The following is a 24,019-nucleotide window of genomic DNA, read 5'->3' as shown; positions in this document are numbered from 1 at the left end:
ATCTTTAGATGAGACTGTTGTTTTTCGTAGGAATGGAATATTCTCATTTTTTAATAATTCAAAATAAAATCAAGTTTTTTAGGTGAAAAGCATACCTGGTATTTTGGAGTCTTGGAAATAGCCAAAAGCTTTTTGATTTCTTACTAATAACGTACCCAGTTGAACTGACTTATATATGTTTTTGTATTTCCGTTTGTAGAATATCTTTATGCTCCAGGTGAAAACAATGTTAAAAGGGATAGATCTAAATTTATTTATGAACTTAAGCATAAGTGTGTAGAGCACTCTAGTAAAAAAAGCTACAACTACTTGCTGGAGTGTAATACTGAAATCAGTGCAGTGGTCTTGGTTGAGGTTTAGTGTATTTCTTCTGTTCCTTGTTTTGAATATCGTAAAACAGATTTGACTTAAAACATTGTTTAGGTAAATCATTTGCAAAGGTATCTTTTCAGTATCTAGCCCATATAAAAAAAAATTATAGCCAGCTTTTGAAAGTGTGGATAACCAGCTTGATTATATTTGGAATATGACTGAATTGGAATAGATAAGATTGTCATTTACATTTTAAACTGTTATACTGTAATCTGGATAATGAAATAGCTAATTTGTGCTGGCAATAGGCACTGGCAGTCATATGTAGCCCATAGTTTTGAACTAGCTAGAATCCTTTAGTGTACAGTTTGACGAGTTTCATCTCACCTATTTAGGCTTTTTGGTGGTTTGATACTTGACATCCAAAGGAAAGCACCTTTTTTCTTGAGTGACTTCAAGGATGCATTAAGCCTGCAGTGCCTGGCCTCGATTCTTTTCCTATACTGTGCCTGTATGTCTCCTGTAATCACTTTTGGAGGGCTCCTGGGAGAAGCTACACAAGGCAGAATAGTGAGTACAAAGAATGGTAGTGGCCAGGCTTTTAGACCTTCAGAGGCAAGTCACTGTGTGCATTTGTCTCATTTATTTACACTTGTATTTGAAGAATTTACCCACAGCACTTGATTAGCCTGCCCCAAAGCAGATCTTCCCCAAGGGGTAATTGCTGTGGAAAATGTGGGGAACCCATGTGAACAGGAGAAGATGCACAGTGGAGGTAAAAAATGTTTATCCTGCCTTATTGGATGAATGGCTTCATGAATTGAGAAAAGGCTCCCGTTGCCTTCTTTTTGGCTACGTAAAAACGATGAACAGCAGTAAAGGTGCACCATCCCACTAGGCCTACTGTAGGCAAAGTCAGAGGCTCAAGGTGGATAGCCAAGAACATGTACTGGCCTTGAGTAGTAGGCCTACGAGGATGATCATGCCTGCAGCGTGTGGGTAGCCGTCAATTGTGCATGTACATAACGGACAGGATCTGTCTGTGCTTTCACTCGTGGTATGCTGTTAACAATACGAGAAAGTGGCTAAGGTTTACGAGCAGAAAATACTCTTCATAAATTGCTTCGAACATAAACCGCTCAAATACAAAATTTGCTGTTACGTCGGGCAGTAGATACCATGAACACCTGTTTTAACCAAAATATCATTGCACTATGCGTTTTGAAGCAGGGAAGGAATGCTTAACATCAGCAATGTTAACTTATTCTTTGTGTCAATTGGCTTGTGAGTAAACTAGTTTGAAGCGTATTTTCTGGTTTTAAATCTTAAAGTAGCAAGGCTCTGTCCTTTTGGGGGAGGGAAGGATATATTCAGACGTGTCCTTTACAAATGTTAAGATTCTCTTAAAGCTTGGGATGCTATAAAATTCTCCTTGATATGAAGTTTTATGTTTGTACTGTATTAAAATTCAGTTAACTGTTTTATTTCTTTCAAGTAATGCTGTTGATTCAAATTTTTGTTTATTAATGTAGCAGATCAAGCTGATAGCAAGTATAGAAATAAATTGTATCTTTTCTGTGCACTGTTTTTGCCAGTCTAAATGTAGGAATGGTTATCAAAATGTCAATGTAATTTTGGAATGTACCTCATGTATAATTATGAAAATATGCTCCTTTTTAAAGCTTGTTTCTTAAACACATTCTTTCTTTTAGCTATCTGGAATTGTTTGCGGGTTTGTTCCTGCCTTCAGATACTTGGTGTGCATCATTGAATATAAAATTTAGTTACTGCACACACATGTTCAAGCACAGTAGATGACAGGTACACAGTTTGTGTTTGAAACTTCCCTCACACATTCCCAGAGGCCATCACCTCCACAGTGCTCCTGTCCCTGCCACCCTGATTAAGAGCCCCAAGGTTAATGCATTGACTAACCAAAAGCACTGATTCAAAGGTAATAGAACAAGAGACTGGGATTGTAAATGGGTTTTTTTCTTATGTGATGCACAAAGGACTTATGTTTTCGTTTTTGATAGCCCCAGTTCAGCAAACTGTTGCCCTGTTTTCCTGAATTGGAGCTCAAGTTTTACATAGGTAGTTCTCTTAGGCTTGCATAATCACAAAATAGCAAACACTTAAAAATTCCACCAGGAACCCTTTAATCTGTAATCCATGACTTCTTAGAGTTGTAAATGGTGTAGTTAACTATTATAAAATAACTCTAATATTTTAGTATCTAAAAAGTCCTGCCCCTCTCTTTTGAGGTGCATTGTAATGTGTTTTTTTTTTTTAGTAGAAAATGTAGTAGTAAAATATTTAATTCAAGAACTGAAGTAGTTATCTTATTTCAGTGAAAAGAAATGCATTACCAGGTGGGACGTTGGTTTACTGCTCATCTATTTTCAGTGTCATGTATACATAAACCAGTTTTGTTCAGTAATTTTCCTTGCACCTCCACCTGTCAGTTTTGTTCTTTTGTAATGTTTGGATGACTGATGCAGGTTTGATACGGCACACCGTATCATGTTTTGTTACAGGTATGTTGCAAAATATATCTATTTTCTTTGCAGAGGCAGATAATTCTTTCTATAAACTACATGTTGAGTAACTTTTTTTTTTTATGTGTAGTTAATTGTTGGTAAATTTTTCTTCCATATCTAGCGGGACTAGTAACTTGTTTTAATTGTTTTGGATGGCTTTATGTTTCTCAGGATTGAAGTATTCAAAATCTTTTGTCCATGGTACTGTTACTGCAAAACTGTGTGAAGTTATTCTTGTCTCAAACATCAGTATTAATGGCAATGCTTTTACATCTTGTCTTGTTTCTGAGATAATGCATCTTAAAACTGTGTTTATGCAGAAGTGATGCTAAATGCTAACCTGAAAGGCAGCATAGTTACAGCAGTTTCTTTTCCCCCAAACAGAGTGCAATAGAGTCTCTCTTTGGAGCCTCATTAACTGGGATTGCCTATTCTCTCTTTGCTGGGCAACCTCTTACTATTTTGGGGAGCACCGGACCAGTTTTAGTATTTGAAAAAATATTATTTAAGTTTTGCAGGTAAGTGCTCTTTGTATCAGCTTACTGTACTGTCTAACTTATTGGCCTGTTGGGAATGGCTGTAGGTGAAGCAGATGTGGATTCAAAGTGCGTGTCCATGGAAAGTGTAAATGCAGTGGCGAGAGACTGAGAGACGAATGTGGTTTGGCAGACTGGGGAGACACTGGTGAGCCTTGGTGGGAAAAATCAGTGATAAGAAGCAGTTAAGATGTAGAAGTTTTGTTCTGACTGTGTGGAGATGTTGGCTTTGATTCTGCAGGGGTTAAACAGGGTTTGATCTGTCCTCTGGGAAAAAGCATCTAGATAGTTCTGGGAAGATTATCCCAATGATGCTTCTCAAGTGAGGTAGTTACACCCTCAGTCCTAGAAACACCTTCTAGCATTGCTTTGCTTTGGTGGAACGTGAGGTGAAAAAGTTTCTGCTTCCTGCAGAGCTAACCTCAAGGATGAGAAAAGCCATGAATACCTATAAAGCTTGGCCTCAGTATCTGTTTTCAGAAAGAATACAGTGTAGTTGACTTTTGACTCAGTTAATACTTTTGTTTCTTTCTTCACACAGGGATTATGATCTTTCCTACCTCTCTCTGCGAACTAGCATTGGGCTGTGGACTGCATTTTTGTGCATAGTGCTTGTAGCCACAGATGCCAGCAGCCTTGTGTGTTACATCACTCGATTTACTGAGGAAGCTTTTGCAGCGCTTATATGCATCATATTTATTTATGAGGCATTGGAAAAGCTTTTTCATCTGGGAGAAGTGTATGCCTTCAATATGCACAATGATTTGGATAAACTAACTTTATATTCGTAAGTACCAAGTTTCTCTCTGTTAGTAAATTTTAAATGTTTATAGTATGGAGACATACGATTTACTAAACTGCAGTGCGTGCCTCTCCGTGGAAGGGTAGGAAGAATGCTGGGGGTGGTGTGGGCATGAGAAACCTCAGAAAAATTCTATTCTGGATGCTGTGGAACTGAATTTTCTGTGTTAGCCATGGGTGGTTGGAAAGGATAAGGGGCTGTGACAATGTCTGCTTTAACTGTGGCTTTATTAAAGTCAGCCTAGAGATTAAAGGTCAGAACAGCAGTTGGGTGAGGGTAATTTCCAGATAGCTGAGGCACAGAGAGCTTCTGCAGCTTTTACATCCTATGAACAGGGAGTTAACATCTTTTAACAGTGTTGCTTTCTAATGTAATTATGGGGAAAAATTGACTTTTGAAAAATATCTTTTGAGAGAAGATTAGTAGAAAATATAATAGAAATACCGTTTTTCTCATCAGAGTAGCTAACAGTAAAACTGTCAGTACAAAATAACTTTGTATCATTTAATGACTGTAATAAGCAAGCTATTTAGCTGTATATCTGTCTTTACATTTGATTTATTTCTGTGGCGGGTGTATGTTATCGACCAGTGGCGGGTTGGCCTTTGCTGTATGCCAGGTGCTCACCAAAGCCGCTCTGTCGCTTTACTCCTCAGCTGGACATGGAGAGAAGAATACGACAAGAGACTTGTAGGTCGTGATAAGGACAGGGGAATCACTCGCCAGTTACTGTCACAGGCAAAACAGACTTGACTTGGGGAAATCAGTTTAATTTATTACAAATCAAATCAGAGTAGGATAATGAGAAAATGAAAAATAAATTTTAAAACATCTGCCCCTCTCCTTCTCTTCTTTCTGGGCTCAACTTCATTCCCAATTTTCTAGCTCCTCTGCCCGAGCAGCACAGGGGGACAGGGAACAGCAGTTACAAATGGTTCGTCACATGTTGTCTCTGCAGCTCCTTGCTCCTCAGGGGGAGGACTCTTCATGCTCTTCCCTGCTCCAGGGTGGACTCCCTCCCATAGGAGATGGTCCTTCCCAAACTTCTCTAGCGTGAGTCCTTCCCACAGACTGCAGTTCTTCTCAAACTGCTGCAGTGTGAGTCCTTTATGGCGTGCAGTCCTTCAGGAACAGACTGCTCCAGTGTGGGTCCATTGCAGGGTCACAAATCCTGAGAGCAAACCTGCTCTTCTCTCCACGGGTCCACAGGTGCTTCCAGGAGCTTGCTCCAGCATGGGCTTCCCAGGAGGTCACAGCCTTCTTTGGGCATGTCCACCTGGTATGGCATGGGGTACCTTGGCGCATGTCCCCCTGCTCTGGCATGGGGGCCCTCACAGGCTGCAGGTGGACGTCTGCTCTACCATTAACCTCCATGGGCTGCATGGGGACAGCCTGCCTTGCCATGGTCTTCACCACGGGCTGCAGGGGAATCACTGCTCCAGTGCTTGGAGCACCACCTGCACCTCTTTCTTCACTGGTATTGGTGTCTGCAGAGTTGTTTCTCTCAGATATTCTCACTCCTCCCTCAGCTGCAATTGCCCCATTTCCCCCCCCCCCTTAAATATATTGCCATAGAGGTGCCACCACTGTTGCTGATGGGCTTGGCGCTGGCCAGCAACTGGTCTGTCTGGTCTTGGCTCTATTGGACATGGGCGAAGGTTCTAGCAGCTTCTTACAGAAGCCACCCCTGTAGCCCCTGCCCTGCTACCAAAACCTCTTCATTGTGTTTGTTGAGAAATTTTTCTGTTAGTCTTCCTGTGCTGTGCTTGTTCTTGTTACTGCCTTGACCAACAACTAAAGATGCTTGCTTTTCATCTCATCATGCTTACTGGTGCAATTCCTTTCTCTCCTGATGATTCTTCAGCTAATCTGTTTGCAATTACCTTGCAGGGATTATTGCTTTTCAGTCTTCTCCTATTTCCTCTTGTTTTGCTGTTACTTTAGGATTCAGTTATTGAAAGAAAGTATATTTACTTCTTTTAAGTTCCTTAAACATTTTCCTTTGCAAATCTAGATTCTTTTTTTCCCATGTGTGTTTAGTGCTTTTTCCTTCTTTACCTTCACACTGTCAGGCTGCAAGTTTGTCCTTCCATGGTTGTTTTTCAGTATCTAGATGAATCTTGGAAAAAAACCTTATTTCTTGCTTATTTATCTGTTTCTTTTCTTCTATGTAAATATTTGAACGTTAGGCTTACTCTTTGGTGTAGGGGAATAGATTTATTGGAAAACATCCTACTAAATCATTATTTTGTGGTGAGTTTTTCTTTACTAATGTGTAGTACTTATGTTAACCTGCTTGGTGGAAACAATTCTACAGTCTAAATTCGCAAACCACTGCAGTAGCACTTTTAGTTGTTCAAAAAGTTACTAAAAATGCATGTATGCAGTTGCTTTAAATCTGAGCAGTTTATGCATTCATATCTTTAAAACTCAAAAATGGTGTCTTAACTCACAGTGAGCAGTTTTGGTCATGTGGAGATGAGAAGCCATGCCAAATGCAAGTAAAATGGCTAACTAAGAACATCTTAGAAAAGATTTGGAAACGTCTAGAGGCTAATGTCATGTCCAATTTGAACAGAAGTTGCTGAAACTGTGTTATCACCAATTTTTAAAATGACATGGTTTCAGTCTTTCTGTTTTCTTACATTGGTGTAGAGTAGGACTAACTGAAGTTTTAATCATTCTGGGATGTTATGAGGTATAGAAATCTACCTTAATTTGTACAGTCATAGAAAATTTGCAGTGAGTTAGTCCAACTGTGTAGAAAACTTCAGAAATACCACAATGTGTGTTAGTATAGGGTTGTGGGAAGATGTCATTTGGATTTTTGTCTTCATCTTTTTATTCACAATATGCAGAAGTCCACATTTCTTATTTATTTAATTCTATTTTTCACGTGTCGTTCTGTTTAAAAACTGGCAGATCAATCATGCACTTAAATCAACCTCTTGCTTGCTTCTAGTTCTTTAAAATATGTAGGGATTATTGGGATGTGGTTTTTTCATTTCTTTTGTTTGTTTAATCTGTTAAAACTCCTGAGCAGTTGCTCCTTTAATTCTTCATTTTCCCTCCCTCCCCCACCCTCCAATAATACTAATTCGTATCTTGTAAGAAGGAGTCTTGTACTCTGCTTCTTTCATAGAAGATTGAGCTTAACCCTAGTTTAAACTCTTCAGGATATTTGAAATTACTGCAAATCTCTCTATTTTGGTACATGCAGCCTAAAAGCATGTAAATTATTTTTCCTTCCCTTCAGATGTGTGTGTTCTGAGCCTGAGAAACCCAGCAATGAAACTTTGCGTGTGTGGAGGAGTATGAATAAGTCTGCGGAAAATATACCGTGGAGTAACCTTACAGTTTCTGTGAGTACCTAAAAGCTCTGTGTCTTCTGTGTGTGTGTGTATAAAAAAGAAATACCCACACAACACCAGTCTTGGTTTCTTTCTTGATTTGAACCAAGACTGTTTTCTTTACAGCTTTATTTTTGAACTCTCTTGTTCCTCCTGTAATTATTTAAACAGTCGTAGTGCTTTGGATGAATGAGTCCATGATGGTAAATGCTAATATCATGAATGTCTGCTTGAAGTAGCCAGTTTAATCCTGGCAGACAGAACAGTCTTTTTTCTGAAGTGCAGATGAATATGATGAGGTGATTGCTTCCTTCAGATTCCTGGAGAGAACGAACAAATTTTTTTTTTTTTTTTAAGATGATGTGAAGATGGAATCTGCAGTTAAAATGTGGTAGCAAACATGTTTCATTAGTTTGTTAGCTATGGGTATAAAGCTAGAACAGAATCAAAGACACTGCCTAAATATAGATTGGGAGAAAATAATCATTTGGAAAACTGAAAGTTAAAAGAAAAGGGGAGGGCCTATCTGAGAGAATAGGCTTGAAAGCATTACCTTCTGAATTGTATATTTCTATCTCATTTTGTGGGTAGACAAAGAGAAAGAAAGCTATTGTGCAGAAGTGACACTGAAGAAAGAAAGTTTTTGCTGATAAATAGTTCCTTGGGTGGGGTTCAGTTGTCTAAATGCTGCTTGGCGTTCACTGACATCTGGATTCCACCCACATCTTGAATGGTTTAGATCTGCTCTGCATTTTGTGTCGTGTTTCCTGGCTGCATGTGCTTACTTTGGCTGTCTTAGGCTATTTCCAACGACAGGAGATACCTGTGTATGGGCTCTCCTTGCCTAGAGATTTGCATTGAAACTGGGTGTTTTGCACAGCAAAAGTAGTCTGAAAAACTTCAGTGCTTTACTTGAGTTTGAGCTGTGCTGTTCTCTGGGTACCACCAGTGGCTCCCAGTCTACTGTAATCACCTAGGGTGGCAGTTTCTCTTGAGCTCAATTTCTATATTTTATATACCTTTCTGTAGTCTTGTCAGAGAGACAGAACTGATCCAGAGTTTGGTCGCGCTTATAATCAGAGTAGTTGGTTAATGGGGAGAATTTTTGTCTGAAGTTAGACTCCCCATAGATTAACCTGTTTAAAGACTAGACTGTGGCAGTGCTGCTTCTCACTCTTTGATTTATTGGCTTGTTGTTTCCTTGTACTCCATGCGTCTAGTTTAATTTTTTACTTTACATTTCAGTGAGTCTTCTGGATAGCTATTGTCTGACTTAGTTTTCTTTGTTGTTCAAAATCATTATTTATGATGCTTTTCTACTTTACTAGAAACTTTTTTTTCTTACAGTTGGGCTAATCTCATTTGTACAAGTCTAATTTTCTTCCTTGAGTGTACCAGGACAAAACAAAAACAAGATTAAAGAGGTGGGAGAAACTGAGGAGATCCTTTTTTTATGTTTTTTAGCTGAAAAGTTCCTGTTGGATAGTCCTGGGCTTAGTCCTCAGTCTTTGTTTATACACTCAATCTTATACTTTGAGAAATAAAATATAAATGAGTTGAAATTGTTTCTTCTTGGGCATCTCCCGGCATTTTCACATCCCAAAATAAACATACTGTGGCTCTTCTGGAACAGACTGGAAACATTTTTGGTATTTCAGGATGAAGTAGTAATGAAGAAAAGAGCACCCTTTTGAGACTGGGAAAGTTCTCAAATGTGTTTTAGATCAGGAAGCTACGGGTTAGATTGAATGTACTAAATGAATAAAACATAGAAATTTACGGATTTTTTTTTTCCTCTTCTCAGGAATGTTTAGAATTTCATGGTGTGTTTCGTGGATCAGCTTGTGGCCATCATGGACCATATATTCCAGATGTTCTCTTCTGGTCTGTCATATTATTCTTTACAACATTTTTCCTCTCCTCTTTCCTGAAGCAATTCAAGACCAAACGCTATTTCCCAACTAAGGTATTTCTGAGTAGAGACTGTTGTTACCTTGTGATAAATATGTTAGTATAACTTAATGGAATTGAATTTTGTTTTGCTTCAGAACTTTGTATTGATATTTCTTTTAAGACAGAAAAAGAAATTAACCCCAGAAAATTTCTGTTAATGTCTTCATTTTTTTAAATTATTAGGTAAGAAATTGACTGCAGAAAATTCAGTGCTTACTCTCCACTTTGCTGTAGTACAACAAGATGTTCTAAACATTAGAAGACCTAAGCAGTCTGGGTATTACCAACTGTCATTTGAAGAGTTAATACTGCTTTTGTTTCCCTCAGCTAGCCCTATAAACAATTGATTTTTTCCCATGCTGCTGACATATGAAGGATTCTGAGTAGTTCCTCAGGGGATTACTGTTTCTAACAGAGGCTAATATAATGATTATCCTTGGACTGGTTTACACAGCTTCTTCTAGCCAAAATAAAGTAGTTAGTTCTTCTATAAGCCTCAGCTCATCCCTAGAGTGTGTTCCTGATGTTTAATAATGTCACCTTTGATAACTTGAATCTGTTGCAAATTCTTCCCCTTCTATCTATTAAACCATCAAATGTATGAATATTTATTTGAGAAATATTCAGTGATGTTATTGAACTAAACTGTAAAGGATTATCTGTGATGGCCTAGCCTCCTACTAGTGTTGATGGTACACAGGAAGATGAGGAAGGAGTTATTTAAAATAAATTACTTCTTGAAGCAGATCACTTTCAAATGAGATAATCAGATGAACGTTTGTACAGAGTATTTACCTTCTGCAACCTCACGCTATGCTGGCAGGCAGCTTGAATTTTAAAATAAAAAAGTAAATATATATAATATTCAGTGGTGTAGTGTAATACAGGTAAACTTCACTGTTCATAGGGGAGAAAATTACAGAGATGAAAAAGTAAGAATTAACACAAGTCTTTTCTTAATAGGTGCGTTCTACCATCAGTGATTTTGCAGTATTTCTGACCATAGTAATAATGGTTTTGATTGACTATCTTGTAGGAGTACCTTCTCCTAAGCTTCATGTTCCAGAGAAATTTGAAGTAAGTTCTATTGAAGGTTTTATTTCTTAGCTTTCTAAGTGCTTCTAGTTTCATAGACAGTAGAACAAACAAGAAATTGATCTCTACGTACAATGTAGTTGGTAAAGTAATCTCCCTTTTCTATTTTGGATGTATGTCTCATTTGACAGAAGAGACTATGCTTTATATTATGATGTCACTGGAAAGGAAGCATTCTCTTGTGCAAATGTGCAGAAATGAAGGAATGGAATAGATTTGGTTTCATTTTTTTTCCTCATAAATGTAAATTCACATGTAATAGCTAAATCTGTCTTTTAGTCAAAGCAATCGGAAAAAAATGTAAACAGATCTTTAAGAGACTGTTGATATGTTCATTGCAGCTGTTTGTAGCAATAAAATCTGCGATTTATCTTAGTCATTTAACTCTTATCTTTGTTTACTTTTTCAGCCCACCCGAAAAGACCGAGGATGGTTCATAGATCCTCTTGGAAACAATCCTTGGTGGACACTTTTGATAGCTGCTATTCCTGCTTTGCTCTGTACTATTCTCATTTTCATGGATCAACAAATAACAGCTGTTATTATAAACAGGAAAGAACATAAGCTGAAGGTAAAAGTCATTTTCACAGAACTAATGTTATGTAAGTCAAGTTTATTTTAAATCACATTCATTCTACAAGTCTGTGAAACTTTGCTAACAGCTACTAAATAAATGTGTATATTGACTAATAAAAGAAGGTAATTTTGTGGACATTCAAAATATTTAACTTTTGTACTTATCTGTTATTTACCAGCCAAGTTACAAATATGATATTCTATAAGGAGAAAGCTTATTGAAAGATTTTTTTTCTTAATTTTGCAGAAAGGCTGTGGTTATCATCTTGATCTGCTCATGGTTGGTGTTATGTTGGGGATATGTTCTATCATGGGTTTACCGTGGTTTGTTGCCGCCACTGTCCTGTCTATAAGTCATGTTAACAGCCTGAAAGTAGAATCTGAATGCTCAGCACCAGGAGAGCAACCAAAGTTTTTGGGAATACGGGAACAGCGAGTGACAGGATTGATGATTTTTGTCTTGATGGGGCTGTCAGTGTTCATGACTTCTGTGTTAAAGGTAAAAGAAATTTATTTTTTTTTTCAAAAATATTTATTTCTGATTTTGATATTGTGATTTAGCATTCCATAAGGCTGGGAAGCTTTATTATGTGAAGTAAAATATGTATTTTTTGACAACAGGTGTTAGTTGAATAGAAACAGTGGGAAGGAGATATAAGAAAACGAAATCTGAGCAAGCTGGAAATGTAGTGATTAGTGAAGAAAGCAACCTTTGTCCATGTTACCTGATTTTCTTGCCAGCTATTGTTTAGTTTCTTGAGTCCATATTACCTAAAAGCATTCTTGTGTAGTTCTTATGCCAGTGCGTAAATGGAGAGAGAAAAGGAGTGTGATAAAGATGTGAGGGTTATTTGAGCAGAAGTAATATAATATAGCAGAAGAAACAGAAACATCTAGTTTCAAAGGTAATCATCAGAAGTGGCGTTGTTCACTTCTCATTCTTACCTTCAGCTTATTAAACTCCCTTTGATGTTTAAACTATCAAGATTACCTTATTCATCATCATGTGTAATAGAGATTTTACGGGTCATGTTGTGGCCTCGGATTACACTTTGTCTATTAATTTATATTCATAGTACCCTTCCAAAGGCTTTATCTGGATAAACTCAATCAGTTTATCAGTTGTCTTTTTGCTCAGACTTGAGTAATAGCTGTTCAACTTCTACTTTGTTGTCTTAAATCCAATGATTAAAAGGAGAAATGAAAAAAACTTTTTGTTGCCAAAATAGCAGATATGGTATATATTGCATAATTGCCAATAACTTTAAAGATATTTGTAAAAGTCTGTTTAAAGACAGATCACAAGTTGTTTCACAAACAGGTAGGTGGCTTCTAATGGCTATTTAAGTTTAGGTAACAGGAAGAAATAATCCTATGAACAGACAGCTATAGTTTAGTAATTAAAGCTTACATAGTGTAAATTCTTAATAGCTGACTGTTTGTGTGTATTAAAGAATGTGAAGGTCTGAAAACCTAGGCAGTAGCAGTTCTTAAAAATGAGTATTCAGATTTGAGAATCTTTAGTTGAAAAGCTACCAAGAGCTCAGCTGTATAATGCAACTAATCAGAATCAGAAATACTGAAATAGAGTTATTGTTGTTCAGAAGCGAAAGAGAAAGGTGCTGATTGCTGAAGCTAGATGTTTACCCCACGTTTTAACAGCTGATTCAGAAACTAATACTTTTTCTTTTTTAATGGAACCGAGGGTACTTGGAATTATTACAGTTTGCACTTTTTTTCAGTGTGCATGGTTGTTGAAAAAAAGCAAGGAGAACAAAACCTCGCATCTGTAGGTTGCTGTGCTTTGATTCCATGCATGGATTTATACTGATTTAATGCAGTAGAAATTAATATAAATGAGGTATTAGCATATTAAGTCATAGAGTTTATAGTGAAGACACTTTTATGTGTGTATATATATGCTTATATATATACAAACACATATATGCAGTAATGCGTCTCTCGGGCATAGTTTATTCCACTATTGAAGTTTTGATAAAGGTTTTTAAGCTTTGATAGGAGCAGTTTTTATTAAGATTTCACATTGTATCTTGGCTGTCCTTTACTCAGAAGTCTTATTAATTCAGGAACAAAGAAAGCAATTAGCAGATTTTCATATCTCACTAGGTATGGTGATTTCTTTTTTTATCTACTCCAAATACAAGATTAGTGATCAAAAGTAGAACTTCATATGGCAAACTGAGGAACTTAATAGTCTCAGTACATTTCCTGTCAGATAACAACATAAAGGAGAATACTTAGCGTTAATCAAAATCTCACTTGCAGCCTAGAAAAGTGAATGAATAAACAGCAGAGACTGAACTACTTTTTAATCCTGGTGATAGCTTTGTTAGCTCTAGATTTTTTTGCTGCTCATGTATGTTGCCTCAGCTCTTACAGATTTCACTTAAGTAAATGTAAATTAAAACATAAGTTAGTCTGTATTTTACTAATACTGACTGCTCCACTATGCCATGTTGATTGTACATGTACCTGTGTGTGTTTTCCTCCCTAGTTTATTCCAATGCCAGTTTTGTATGGTGTCTTTCTTTACATGGGAGTATCTTCATTGAAAGGCATTCAGGTACAGTCTGATTTTAATGAACAATTTGGTTTTGCTTAAATGAAAAGGAAACTGTAACACATTACCTCATGTGAGCAAGTTGAGTTAGCCCATATTGGCAGAATAGTATGTAGGATAACTTCCTGAGGGTCATGTTCAGATATTTGTTCTTACTGTGTTGTGCCTTCACTTCTCAGTTCTTTTGCATTTGATTTTTCGGTATTGTAGCTAAGCAACAAATTTTCTTAAATTTTGTAGTAGTAATAAGGTAGGGGGGAAAAAACCTTAACAAAACCAAAAGCTGCAAGCCCCACCCCTTGGATGTTCTTTAATTAGTATTTTATTTTAGATTAATTTGTTTCTGGAGTCTTCTAGAAATGTTTATTTTCTTCCAGAAGGGAAGAAAATAATTAACTGAAGCATGATTTTATTTTTCAATGCAGTTCTTTGACCGTATAAAACTATTTGGAATGCCTGCCAAACATCAACCTGACCTGATTTATCTACGTTATGTGCCACTCTGGAAAGTCCATATCTTTACAGTTGTTCAGCTCACTTGTCTAATCCTGTTGTGGGTGATTAAAGCCTCTGCAGCTGCTGTTGTTTTCCCTATGATGGTAAGTTTTCTCTTTTACAAGTTAATTTTCCAAGAGTATGTGCATCATCCAGGATGTCTTTCAGAATGTATTTACTGCCTTAAGAAAGAAGGGATTGGGAAAGAAATAAAAAAAGCCACAGTACACAGTACAAATTGTTCACTTCTGAAATACGAGAACTTTTCCATTCCCTGAAAATAAGTAATTTAGTTGTGAATAGCCATTGAAAGTGGAATTTATTTAACTTCGTGGAAAGATAAAACTACTGCAACAAAAAGGGCTTCAGTTAGAGATTTTGAATGTACTGAAAACTTTTGTGCATTTTTGTTCATTTTAATAGTTCAACATAAATGATTCCATTTGTGGTTCCCTTAAGGTTCTAGCATTAGTGTTCATTCGCAAGCTCATGGATTTATGTTTCACCAAAAGAGAGCTTAGCTGGCTCGATGATCTTATGCCAGAAAGTAAAAAGAAGAAAGAAGATGACAAAAAGAAAAAAGAGAAAGCAGTAAGTGTGAAAATGGTCAAGCTAAACATGTTGTAAATTACTAGAAAATACTCACTGGGACTTGAAAGAATTTTAAGTGACTTGAGCGTATGACCTGATCTACCAAATACACATTTTGAAATTCTTTACTAATGAGATCTAATGCTACACTAACTATTACTGGCAATTAAGTTGAGGGAAAGTCACTGTTTTGGTCATGTTGTTATCAACTACGACTCTTATTTGTGATGGAAATTAGCAAGCAAAGTGGAAAGAAACAGGTTTTAGCACAAAATAGTGTTTTCTTTGTCTTTCATCAGGTTAGAAGGATATAAAAGGGAAAGGGAGAGAAGAGCAGTGGAGTAGGGATCGTTATGCTGCTTAAATTAATCACATAGCTGTTCATCTTATCAGTGACACATTTTCCTTGTATATGTGTTAAAGAGTTGTCATTAAAACCAACTAATAGTTACCGCTAATGTAGTCATAAAGCTTGTGTAACGTCTCCTTGAAAGTCTTACCTAACTGCACACCCCCTAGCTGAAATCCTGATAAAGTTCTAACACCCTCCTTCCCCACTCCCCTATCCCCACTACCTGGATAAAACACTTCCAAGAAAAAAGATCTTAAACTGTGTCTCTTGTAGTCAACTCCAGTACCTACAGGGAAATGCCTGTTATCCCTGTGGAAGTTAATTGTCAGCATGAGATACTCTGGTTTCTGCTGCAGAAGTGATTTTATTAACTTTTTACTTGGAATCTACAGGAAGCAGAGAAAATGCTTCAGACAGGGGACAGTGAAAGTGTACACCTTGCATACGGCGAAGCAAATTTGGAGTTTCCTGTAAAAACCCTAAAATACAGGTATAATGGTTTTAAGAGTTTTTGTGTAATTTGCTTTATATTAAGTTGGTTGTGTATGAGTTGAGTTATTTTTCCCCAAGCTTGTAACTCAGCTATCACTGGAAATTATGAAGGTATATCTCATGGTGCTATAGTAGCATTTTTATGTTGCATTGTTTTTAAAAATGTATCTTAATTATAAATTTACATGACCATCTTGAACAGATCAGATGACTCAATTTCGACCAGCTGTACTCAAGGTGAAGAAGCTTCCTTGGTCAGTTTTTGTGGAATATTTGTGTGCTACTGTGCATGAAGTACTGAGTATTAAGCAACTAATAGCATCGGTTGAGCTGTGTGTTTACCAGCCACTTGGATTTTTCAGAAGAAGTCTAAGTGTGCAGTTCTCTGTTTTTTTTTTTTTTTTTAAGTGAGGGCTAAAGTCTATAATTCCTGTGATACAAAATAAACTTTTTACAGGCAGCCATTTTTACTTCAAAAGGTCATTTTCTGAAAGTAAATCTTAGTGGTATCTATGTGAAAAATTGTTTAAAATGTGATGTGATTAAGGCAACACTAGTGAGTTAAATTTCCAAAGTTCTGTGAAATACGTTTTTAAGAGATGAACTCTACTTGTGGCTGAGTAAATAGTGAAAGAAGGCACAACTGATGTAAATGATGAGTGACAGTAAGTATAGTGCTGTTGCAATGTATTGAATATTAACCAGAAGGTATATTTGTTCTTTAGCATTGATCCCTCAGTTGTAAACATATCAGACGAAATGGCCAAAACTGCACAGTGGAAGGCTCTTGCCATGAATACTGAGAATGCCAAAGTAACCAGAGCTAACTTGAGGTAGCTATAATTACTCATGCATTTTCTAACTGTGGTCTTGTGTTCAACAACTAATAACGCTACTTGTATTTCTTGAAATGTATCTCAAAAAAAAATGAGCATACATGGTTTGTAAATCCGCACTGATTTACTTTTGAGGAAATTGAATTTGAACTTAATTTTTGCTTTACTCTGAAGTTAAGTAATTTCTATAACAAATCCTAATTATCTTATTAAATATATTACTGGAATTTTTAAACTTACTCTTTATTAATACAATTGTATGCTACTTCAATGGGTTTAGGGTTTCTAAAAGTTTTACTAGAGTATATGAGCATGGGAATTGTTTGATCCTGAACATTACAAATGGGAGTAAAAGGTAAGTCTAGAACTTTCACTGTTGCTTTATGCTGCCCTGGGATCTGCCCCAGCTTTTCTGAGTGGGTTGATTTGTTTTCCCCAACTTGTCTGTAAACTCTAAAAATTAAACCTGGCTCAAATATTATTGTCACTGGGTATGAAATATACTTGAATGAAGTACTGGACAGATTGAGTGCTGTGAACGTTTCCTATAAGTTGACCTGCATCTTCTGTGATGGCCAGGAATCTCTTTCTCAGTGACGGCCCCATCAAACAGCAATGTCCATGTGCAATGAGCTATTCTGCTATTCTGTCGTTGTTTCTTCCCTCTCTGGCTGCATTTTATCAAGTGAAACAATCCAAATCCTGAGTATCTGTATGGAATATTCCCAACTTCCTGAAAGGCTTGTAATTTATGGGCACTGATATCTATGGACTATTCCATCAGAATGCAACTATTACATTGTAGTTTTTATGTAGGGAAGGGGAGAGAATGGGCCCAGGTGACTCAGAAAACTGAACTTGTTCAATCCTGCTGGCTATACACACGTTTTCTTTAGGTTGGTCTTTTTCAGCCAAATGTGTCAAAACCCGACATGTTTCAGAGACGGGAAGTTTTGTAAAACAGCACATTGTGGTGGAAGAGTTGGTGGTGAGGGAGTGTTCATAGATAATTGTCCAAGCTCTCAGGTACTATTGAGCTTACATCATGGAAAGAGCAGTAGTTACCGGCCATTTAGCACTTGTATACCATATGTTTATTCAACATATGTATTGCTCCAAACTAGGTATGGAAATATGCTCTGTGTTGTCCAGACATTAGGTCAACCAAGGGTGAAGAAGGAGACAAGGAAAGAATTTGGAGGTATTGTAGTGGGAAGAGCTGAAGAGACTCATTAGTGCAGGCACCATTTTTGGTGAATCTGTCATGTTTAGGCATTTTTAAATGTTTAAATACATGCTTTAAATAAGTATTTTTTGAAACGAGCTAGACTGTCAGGAAGCTAGATAGTAGAGGCCTTAGATGGATAAGAGTATATGTGTCAATATACCCTCTCATTTTAATTGCTTATTTTCTTTCATGCTAAGTTCTCAGAAACCTGTTGCAGAATTTGTGGATACTTCTGGCATGTTAGCTGATAGTCATTGGGTTTATAAGACTTGAAGAGATATAGACCTGTGTTTCTCTTTCCAGAGGAATTAAGTTTTTTAGATTTAGGTTTCAGGCAGTTAGAAGATAGTTCAAGATGGAGTTGCACTTTCCTGTTTCCAGAATGGATTAAATTAGCATGAAATTATATGCAGCCCTAGCAAATTAGGCTTCTGAACAGTTTGCAATGTTTTTTTGATCTACTTTGGTCATATTCAGTATTACGTCCACTTTTTATATTTTGCTAGAAGACATTTCCCTTTGATTCCGTAACATATCCCAATTGAGATTAGTGTGGTAAAAGCTGCAACTTGGAAGGGAACATGCTAAAACTACAAACTGGAAGATAAAATCTGCTGGTGCCTGAAACAGACACTTTGAAGAGGCAGTCTGATACTGCATGAATGTGGAAAATGTTAGAAGGCAAGATTTGCTTGAGTCTCAACTCGGTTGCTGTTGTGAGGCGTTTGCTACCCTTTCTTGTGTAGTAGATGCTCGGGGCGATTTAGAGATGTCACCACTGCTCAGTCAAAAGTAATTCCTAGTAAATTTTTCATCTCAGTCCTGTTAAGGTTTTTCTGTGTAACAGTCTTCATCTGATAATGTGGACACATCTTTAGTGGTGTGGTAAAATTGGTTCTGTAGTATTTTCAGATTCATAGACTTGAAATAGGATGCAGTTTGAAGGAAGCGACACCTCTTGAAATTGCAGGTGATGTGTTGTGTGGGTTGACATGTTTTTTAAAAATCTTACCTTTTAAAATAATTGGTTTTTTAAGGTTTTTCTTTAATCTTTTCTGAACTAATCCAGATTGTTTCTTTTTAATTTCCCCTTCCACCATCTCTTGTATTTTATAGACTCTGTGGAGTCCAGGCACACTTGCATTTTCAAAGGAATCACAGAATTTTTCTCTTTGCATGAATTTCTAAGACATTCTTTCTTTAAAGAGCAACTCTGCACACGTTACCTCTTGTAAAATTCATTCCTAGAGATCCCCTCCCTCTTACGCTGTTCCAGTTTCTCTTCTACTGTCCTGTAGCTGCCTCAGGACATTCCTTTCTGTCTTTGGATAAGCCACAGTTTAGTGGCTGTGTTGCCAAGAGTGTCACTTGTGGAGGTGCCAACCAGCACCCCTTGTCTTTTAGAATTATCTGCTTGAATGGACACAGATTTCGAACTGTCCTCTACTGTTGTTACAGGTGTGGTTCCCCATTTTGAAAAGACTGAAGTGTTTTCCCAGTCTTATATTGTGAACAAAATTGTTTCCCTGCCCAATAATTAAGCAGTATTAATAATATTGCTTGCTATGTATTTTTGAGTATTTTTAACTGCAAAATTTTTTTGTTTTTTGTTTTTGTTTTTGTTTTTAAAGCTGTTTTGCAAAACAATTTCTAATCAATAGAATCAATAAAAGCAGTGGGACTGGAAATGGTATTTATAGGTGAGATCTTCGTGATTTCTTTCTTTAAACTTGTGGTGTTCCTGTGACTAGTATTTAACAACTACTAGAATGTAATAGAAATGAATCTTCTTAAGTGTGTCCTTACATAAGTATTTTTGGTGTTTTGTTCTTAAGTATAAGTTAGCCTTCGCTCAAGTGAACCAAACCTTACCTTTTCCTCTTTTCTTTCAAACAGCCCTGAAAAACCAGGAAGTGTGAAAATAAATGTGGAAGATTCACCTGTGGTGAAATATGTGGATGCTGAAACATCTTTATAGAACTGAACCAAGGGGAATTGTGTGTATTTGTGTGTGTGTATATACATCACTAGGATATTATACCGTGGAAGTGTGATTTCCGATTTAAGAAGCGACATGTATTTAATTCTGCCGCTGTTAGGGCACTGTGTAGATATGCTTACATACTGAGAAGATTTTCTTAAAAATAAGATGAGTGGTAATCACACTTCAGCTATTTATTTTATTGGAAATTTTATTTTCATTTTTAAATAGGAAGATTGTAATGAATGCATATTATTTTCAATAATCAATATGTGCATAAAAGTGAAATCAGCTTTTGCTGATGATTACTGGTCCACATTGCTTAAAATTTTGCAATACCTCTGTTTATAATGTGCTCTACAGAAGTTTGTTTTCCATGCAGGCAATTACTGCTTGTTTTTGCAGGGTATGCTTCTTTTGTGATTTCATAGAACAGATATTAATGTGCTGTTGACAAGAACTACTGTGTTTTATGACTCCACTACATGCTAGTGTTTTCTGGATTCTGTCTCTCCTATTTTACAGAAGTGACCTAGAGCCTTAAGTCAGGTGGTTAGTTAATCCTGAAAATATGTATAAATACCCTGTTCTGCTACTTTTATTATTTTATTTAAAAGTCACTCTTTAGCAACATGAGTGCAGTAATTGTAGTCACAGTCCCAAGTCAGTATTTGCCATTCTGGACACTCCATGTTTACACAATATAAATTGGATTTACGGACTGCAATTTGGTCTATAGGAAGTTACACATACTTACCGAACTAGTGGTCCTCAATTCTTTTGTTCCTGTTTTTACTTAATTTTTTTCCATTCATTTTCAGTGTCTGGTCTACTCAGCTCTAAGACTGAAATTTTAAGTGTTTCCTGTCCTCATCAAATATATCTCACTTAATTAATCTTTAAATTTACTGTGTATTTGGTTAAATTAGCTGTAGTTTAATTCTGTAGTAGGTTTATGATCAGTATTATTTTATGGATTACAAATTGCTTGTGGTATTTGTGTGTACAGTTCTGATTCTCTCCATTGTAAAGGGCATATATGATAGCACAAGTTATTTTTAAACATTTTATTTATTTTAATTAGTATAAATTTTTATCATGTAAGTTGAATCGAAAAAGTAAATATTCATTTATTAAAGCAAATGAGATTTTTGGGGCTCACTGATAAAGATGCAGTCAGTGCATTTATTGTACTTACATTTTCAAGTTCTAGTGTTTAGCTTTATAATATTTGAAATAATAAGAATTTTATGTATAAATGAAAATCTTAATCACTTTACCTGTGAAGTTTCCATTATTAACTTTTTTTTTTTGCCTTACACCTTAGTAATTTTGTTTTAATTTCTGAAATGATCTCTGTATTCTGAGCTGCCACTAGCCCTTTCTGGATGTATTACAATGGCTTTAATTAGAACCTGTGCTCATTTAAAATTGTAAGATGCTGTTTGCTTAATTCTGCTTTTGGCAAAGTTGTGAATTTTGCCATGTACCACATGATAAAATTCTCAATAGCTGCAAAAGGAGGTGACTCCGGAGGAGGGCAGAGTTCATCTGAAAATACCAACTGAGGTAGATTTTTGGTGCTCTTCAGCCAAGTGTCACTTGGAGAGAAGATAATTGTCTATTACAAGATAAAGCAATCAGTGAGAATAAATCGAAATGCTTAAAAATAGCATTTAAGTTGCGTGGACTGTTTCAGTTCCCTTCAAATGTAATGTAGAAGACAGTTTAAAGAAAGTAAATCATAGAGTACAGCAATATGAGTTACAGTATCCGAACTGTCGTAACAGAGGCTCAGGTCAGCGGCGAAGCAAGCGAGGTCCGTGTTACCCGTTTGACCAAGGTTGTGTAATGACCTGTCTCGATGTTCCTTTATTCTTAGGTGATAGTGTAGCTTGTGCCTTAGCTTGATTATGTGCTCCTTCAGAAAACAGCCCTGATTTCCCTCTAGTCAAACTGAGACATGGTGAAACTATAGCAGATGTTTTCCCAAAACTTTCTTTTTAATTTTTTTATATTCTTTAAGACAAGTATGCATCTGCATGTCAGTTATTGACTGTTAAGTAGCTCTTGCTAAATCAAAGAGGGAAGGTATTTGGGGCAGTTGATGTAGTGTTACCCGCAACACATGATTTTTGTACTAGTCCTCCTAGTAGTATTTTACACTTCATGTTCACAATTTCCAAAGACTCAAAAAATTACTATGAGCCCCTTAGATTTTTAACTCTTTAATGTTGGACATCAGGGTTTCCTGGTACCGCACATGTTGTACGTGGCCTCTGCTTCAGGAGGGTTAGGTTTTGGTCAATATTACAGGAAGTAGATATTTTTCTGACAGGAAAAAACCCAAAGCCCCACAAGTTTAATCACAGTTTTTATTTAATTTTAATTGTGTTAGATATTTTAATCAGTGCCAGAAACACCCTGACTTGGAAAGGAGTTTACAGTGACCTTTAGTTCCAGTGTTCTTGGTCAGTAGCATGTTATGCTTGCACTTTTTTTCCCCTTATGAAATAGGAGAAGATTTGGTATTAAATGCATAAACCGCTGTTGATAATCTATGGTTAAGTGATTTGCTGCTCATTTTACACCTTCTCTGCTTTAAAATCATGTGTACTATTAAAGTGAAATGGCTAAGGATGTAGTTTACTGTATGTAGATGTATGTTTTGCCTTAATGGAAGCAAAAGAGCAGTGGTAATTGCTGTGCACTGATTTGTACTTTTTATTTTTTCTATAGGGGTTAAGCCCTGTAAAAACTACGCCAATGTATTTCCATTCCTACAGTTAAAGGAAAATGAACAGCCCTGCACTTTTTGTTTTTAGATGCCTTGGTTTCCCGGAATGGAGCTTAGTGCTACTGTGTATCTGGCTGCAGAGCCACCTCAGGAAGTCCCTCTCTTTTTTTTTTTTTTTCTTTTTCTAATTTATTTATAAATATGAATGTTTACATGAAGCATAGGTCTTAATTTCGACCACTCCATTTAAATGATAGTCTAAAATATTTCACTTAACATGCAGTCTCATGTTTAAATTATATTCCACAAAACCCAGTATTTTCATACACAATGACACGCTTTTCATTCTGTTTACATATGCCCAAGTTAATTATGCTTTCTTCCACGATTAATTTTGCAGTTACACAATTACTCAGCGAAATGTTACAAATTGCCAAGTTCATCAGGGTAGAATCTGGTGCCCTAACATGGGTTTTCCAACCAAACATCTTGGCTGATTTTCTTTTTTCCCCTACATTTAATCAAGGTTCTTCTGCAAGGTATCATTTGCTTCATCTGCATCTCTCTCTCTCTCTGTGGTAGCTTCCAAATTTGTGCCCTTTGCATAGGCAGGTTCGACAGGCTGGAGAATACCTGTGTAACGAAGAGGCGCCGTGTGGCGGAGCCTGCGCTGCTCTAAAGGGTTGTCTTGTACGTACATTCTGTAAATCATCGGGTAAAACGGTTCCTGGTTTCTCGGTTCACTGATGTAGTCCGTTAGGTGAGCACCGCTGTGATTGTACTGTTCTTTTTGCTTTGTGCGGTTAGTAATGTTTCTGATTACTCACGTAGGTCAAATTAATTTTCGAGTACAGTGCAAACGTGTGGAAATACTTTGTTTATACCAAGGGTAATTTATTTTATGGCAGATTTTAAAAGTAGAGGCGCACAGCTTTGAGTCAGCGTAAAGGTAGTGCTGTAAATACAGCAAATTGCGTAGTAATTTTAAGTTGATTTTATTTTGTAACGTTTTTAGTGATAACTTGTAGGACTTCGTAGTTGGCATTGAAGTTAAAGACATTTTCATATTGGCTTTAGTATCTGTTGATGTTTATTTGGAATAATGAGTTTGAAAATCAGTACTTTTCTAAATGATTTTATTGGCAAGATACATCATTTATATACTACTTTACTTTCTACTGTTGCTGATACTCCTGCGCGAAGGTGTCTTCCAGGGTTCAGCGTCCGTGGCTGAACAACAGTTTTGATTTTAATACTGACTATTTGAAATGTGATTACGTACTGTACGGTTCGAATTTTTTATGACTGCTTTTCTAATTACAGTGACGTTTTCTTACTTTATAGCAAAATCCAAAGCAAATGGAAACATTATTCCAAATGTAGAATCAATATCCAGTTTATACAGACAGCGCAACTCGGACTTGTCTTTAATGTGGAAGTTCCAGCCTTTTGTTGTTTGAGTTACTGCGTAGGGTAAAACTATCTTTTGTAACGTTTCGGACAGTTGGTAACAGCAATAAAGCCTCCGAACCACACCCCGCTCCGTCTCTTCCTTTCGTTTT

General features: G+C 36.6%; 1 protein-coding gene across 1 annotated transcript in view; it reads left to right on the top strand.

The window, feature by feature from the left end:
• Positions 1-20,381, top strand: part of SLC4A7 (solute carrier family 4, sodium bicarbonate cotransporter, member 7) — a gene marked incomplete at its 5' end in the record, with an annotated part of 43,980 nt that extends 23,599 nt beyond the window's left edge. Inside the window, 14 exons of the mRNA XM_009866205.1 lie at positions 708-882; positions 3,237-3,370; positions 3,930-4,175; positions 7,447-7,552; positions 9,345-9,506; positions 10,457-10,570; positions 10,998-11,159; positions 11,412-11,663; positions 13,680-13,748; positions 14,171-14,344; positions 14,700-14,831; positions 15,576-15,673; positions 16,401-16,508; positions 19,636-20,381. Coding sequence (XP_009864507.1) covers positions 708-882; positions 3,237-3,370; positions 3,930-4,175; positions 7,447-7,552; positions 9,345-9,506; positions 10,457-10,570; positions 10,998-11,159; positions 11,412-11,663; positions 13,680-13,748; positions 14,171-14,344; positions 14,700-14,831; positions 15,576-15,673; positions 16,401-16,508; positions 19,636-19,717 — 2,014 coding nt within the window. The remainder of the gene's footprint in view (positions 1-707; positions 883-3,236; positions 3,371-3,929; positions 4,176-7,446; positions 7,553-9,344; positions 9,507-10,456; positions 10,571-10,997; positions 11,160-11,411; positions 11,664-13,679; positions 13,749-14,170; positions 14,345-14,699; positions 14,832-15,575; positions 15,674-16,400; positions 16,509-19,635) is intronic.
• Between the last annotated feature and the right edge of the window lie 3,638 nt (positions 20,382-24,019).

Source organism: Apaloderma vittatum, unplaced genomic scaffold, assembly GCF_000703405.1.
Source record: "Apaloderma vittatum isolate BGI_N311 unplaced genomic scaffold, ASM70340v1 scaffold8243, whole genome shotgun sequence".
Classification (NCBI taxonomy): Eukaryota; Metazoa; Chordata; class Aves; order Trogoniformes; family Trogonidae; genus Apaloderma; species Apaloderma vittatum.
This window is presented reverse-complemented; position numbering and strand designations above follow the sequence as displayed.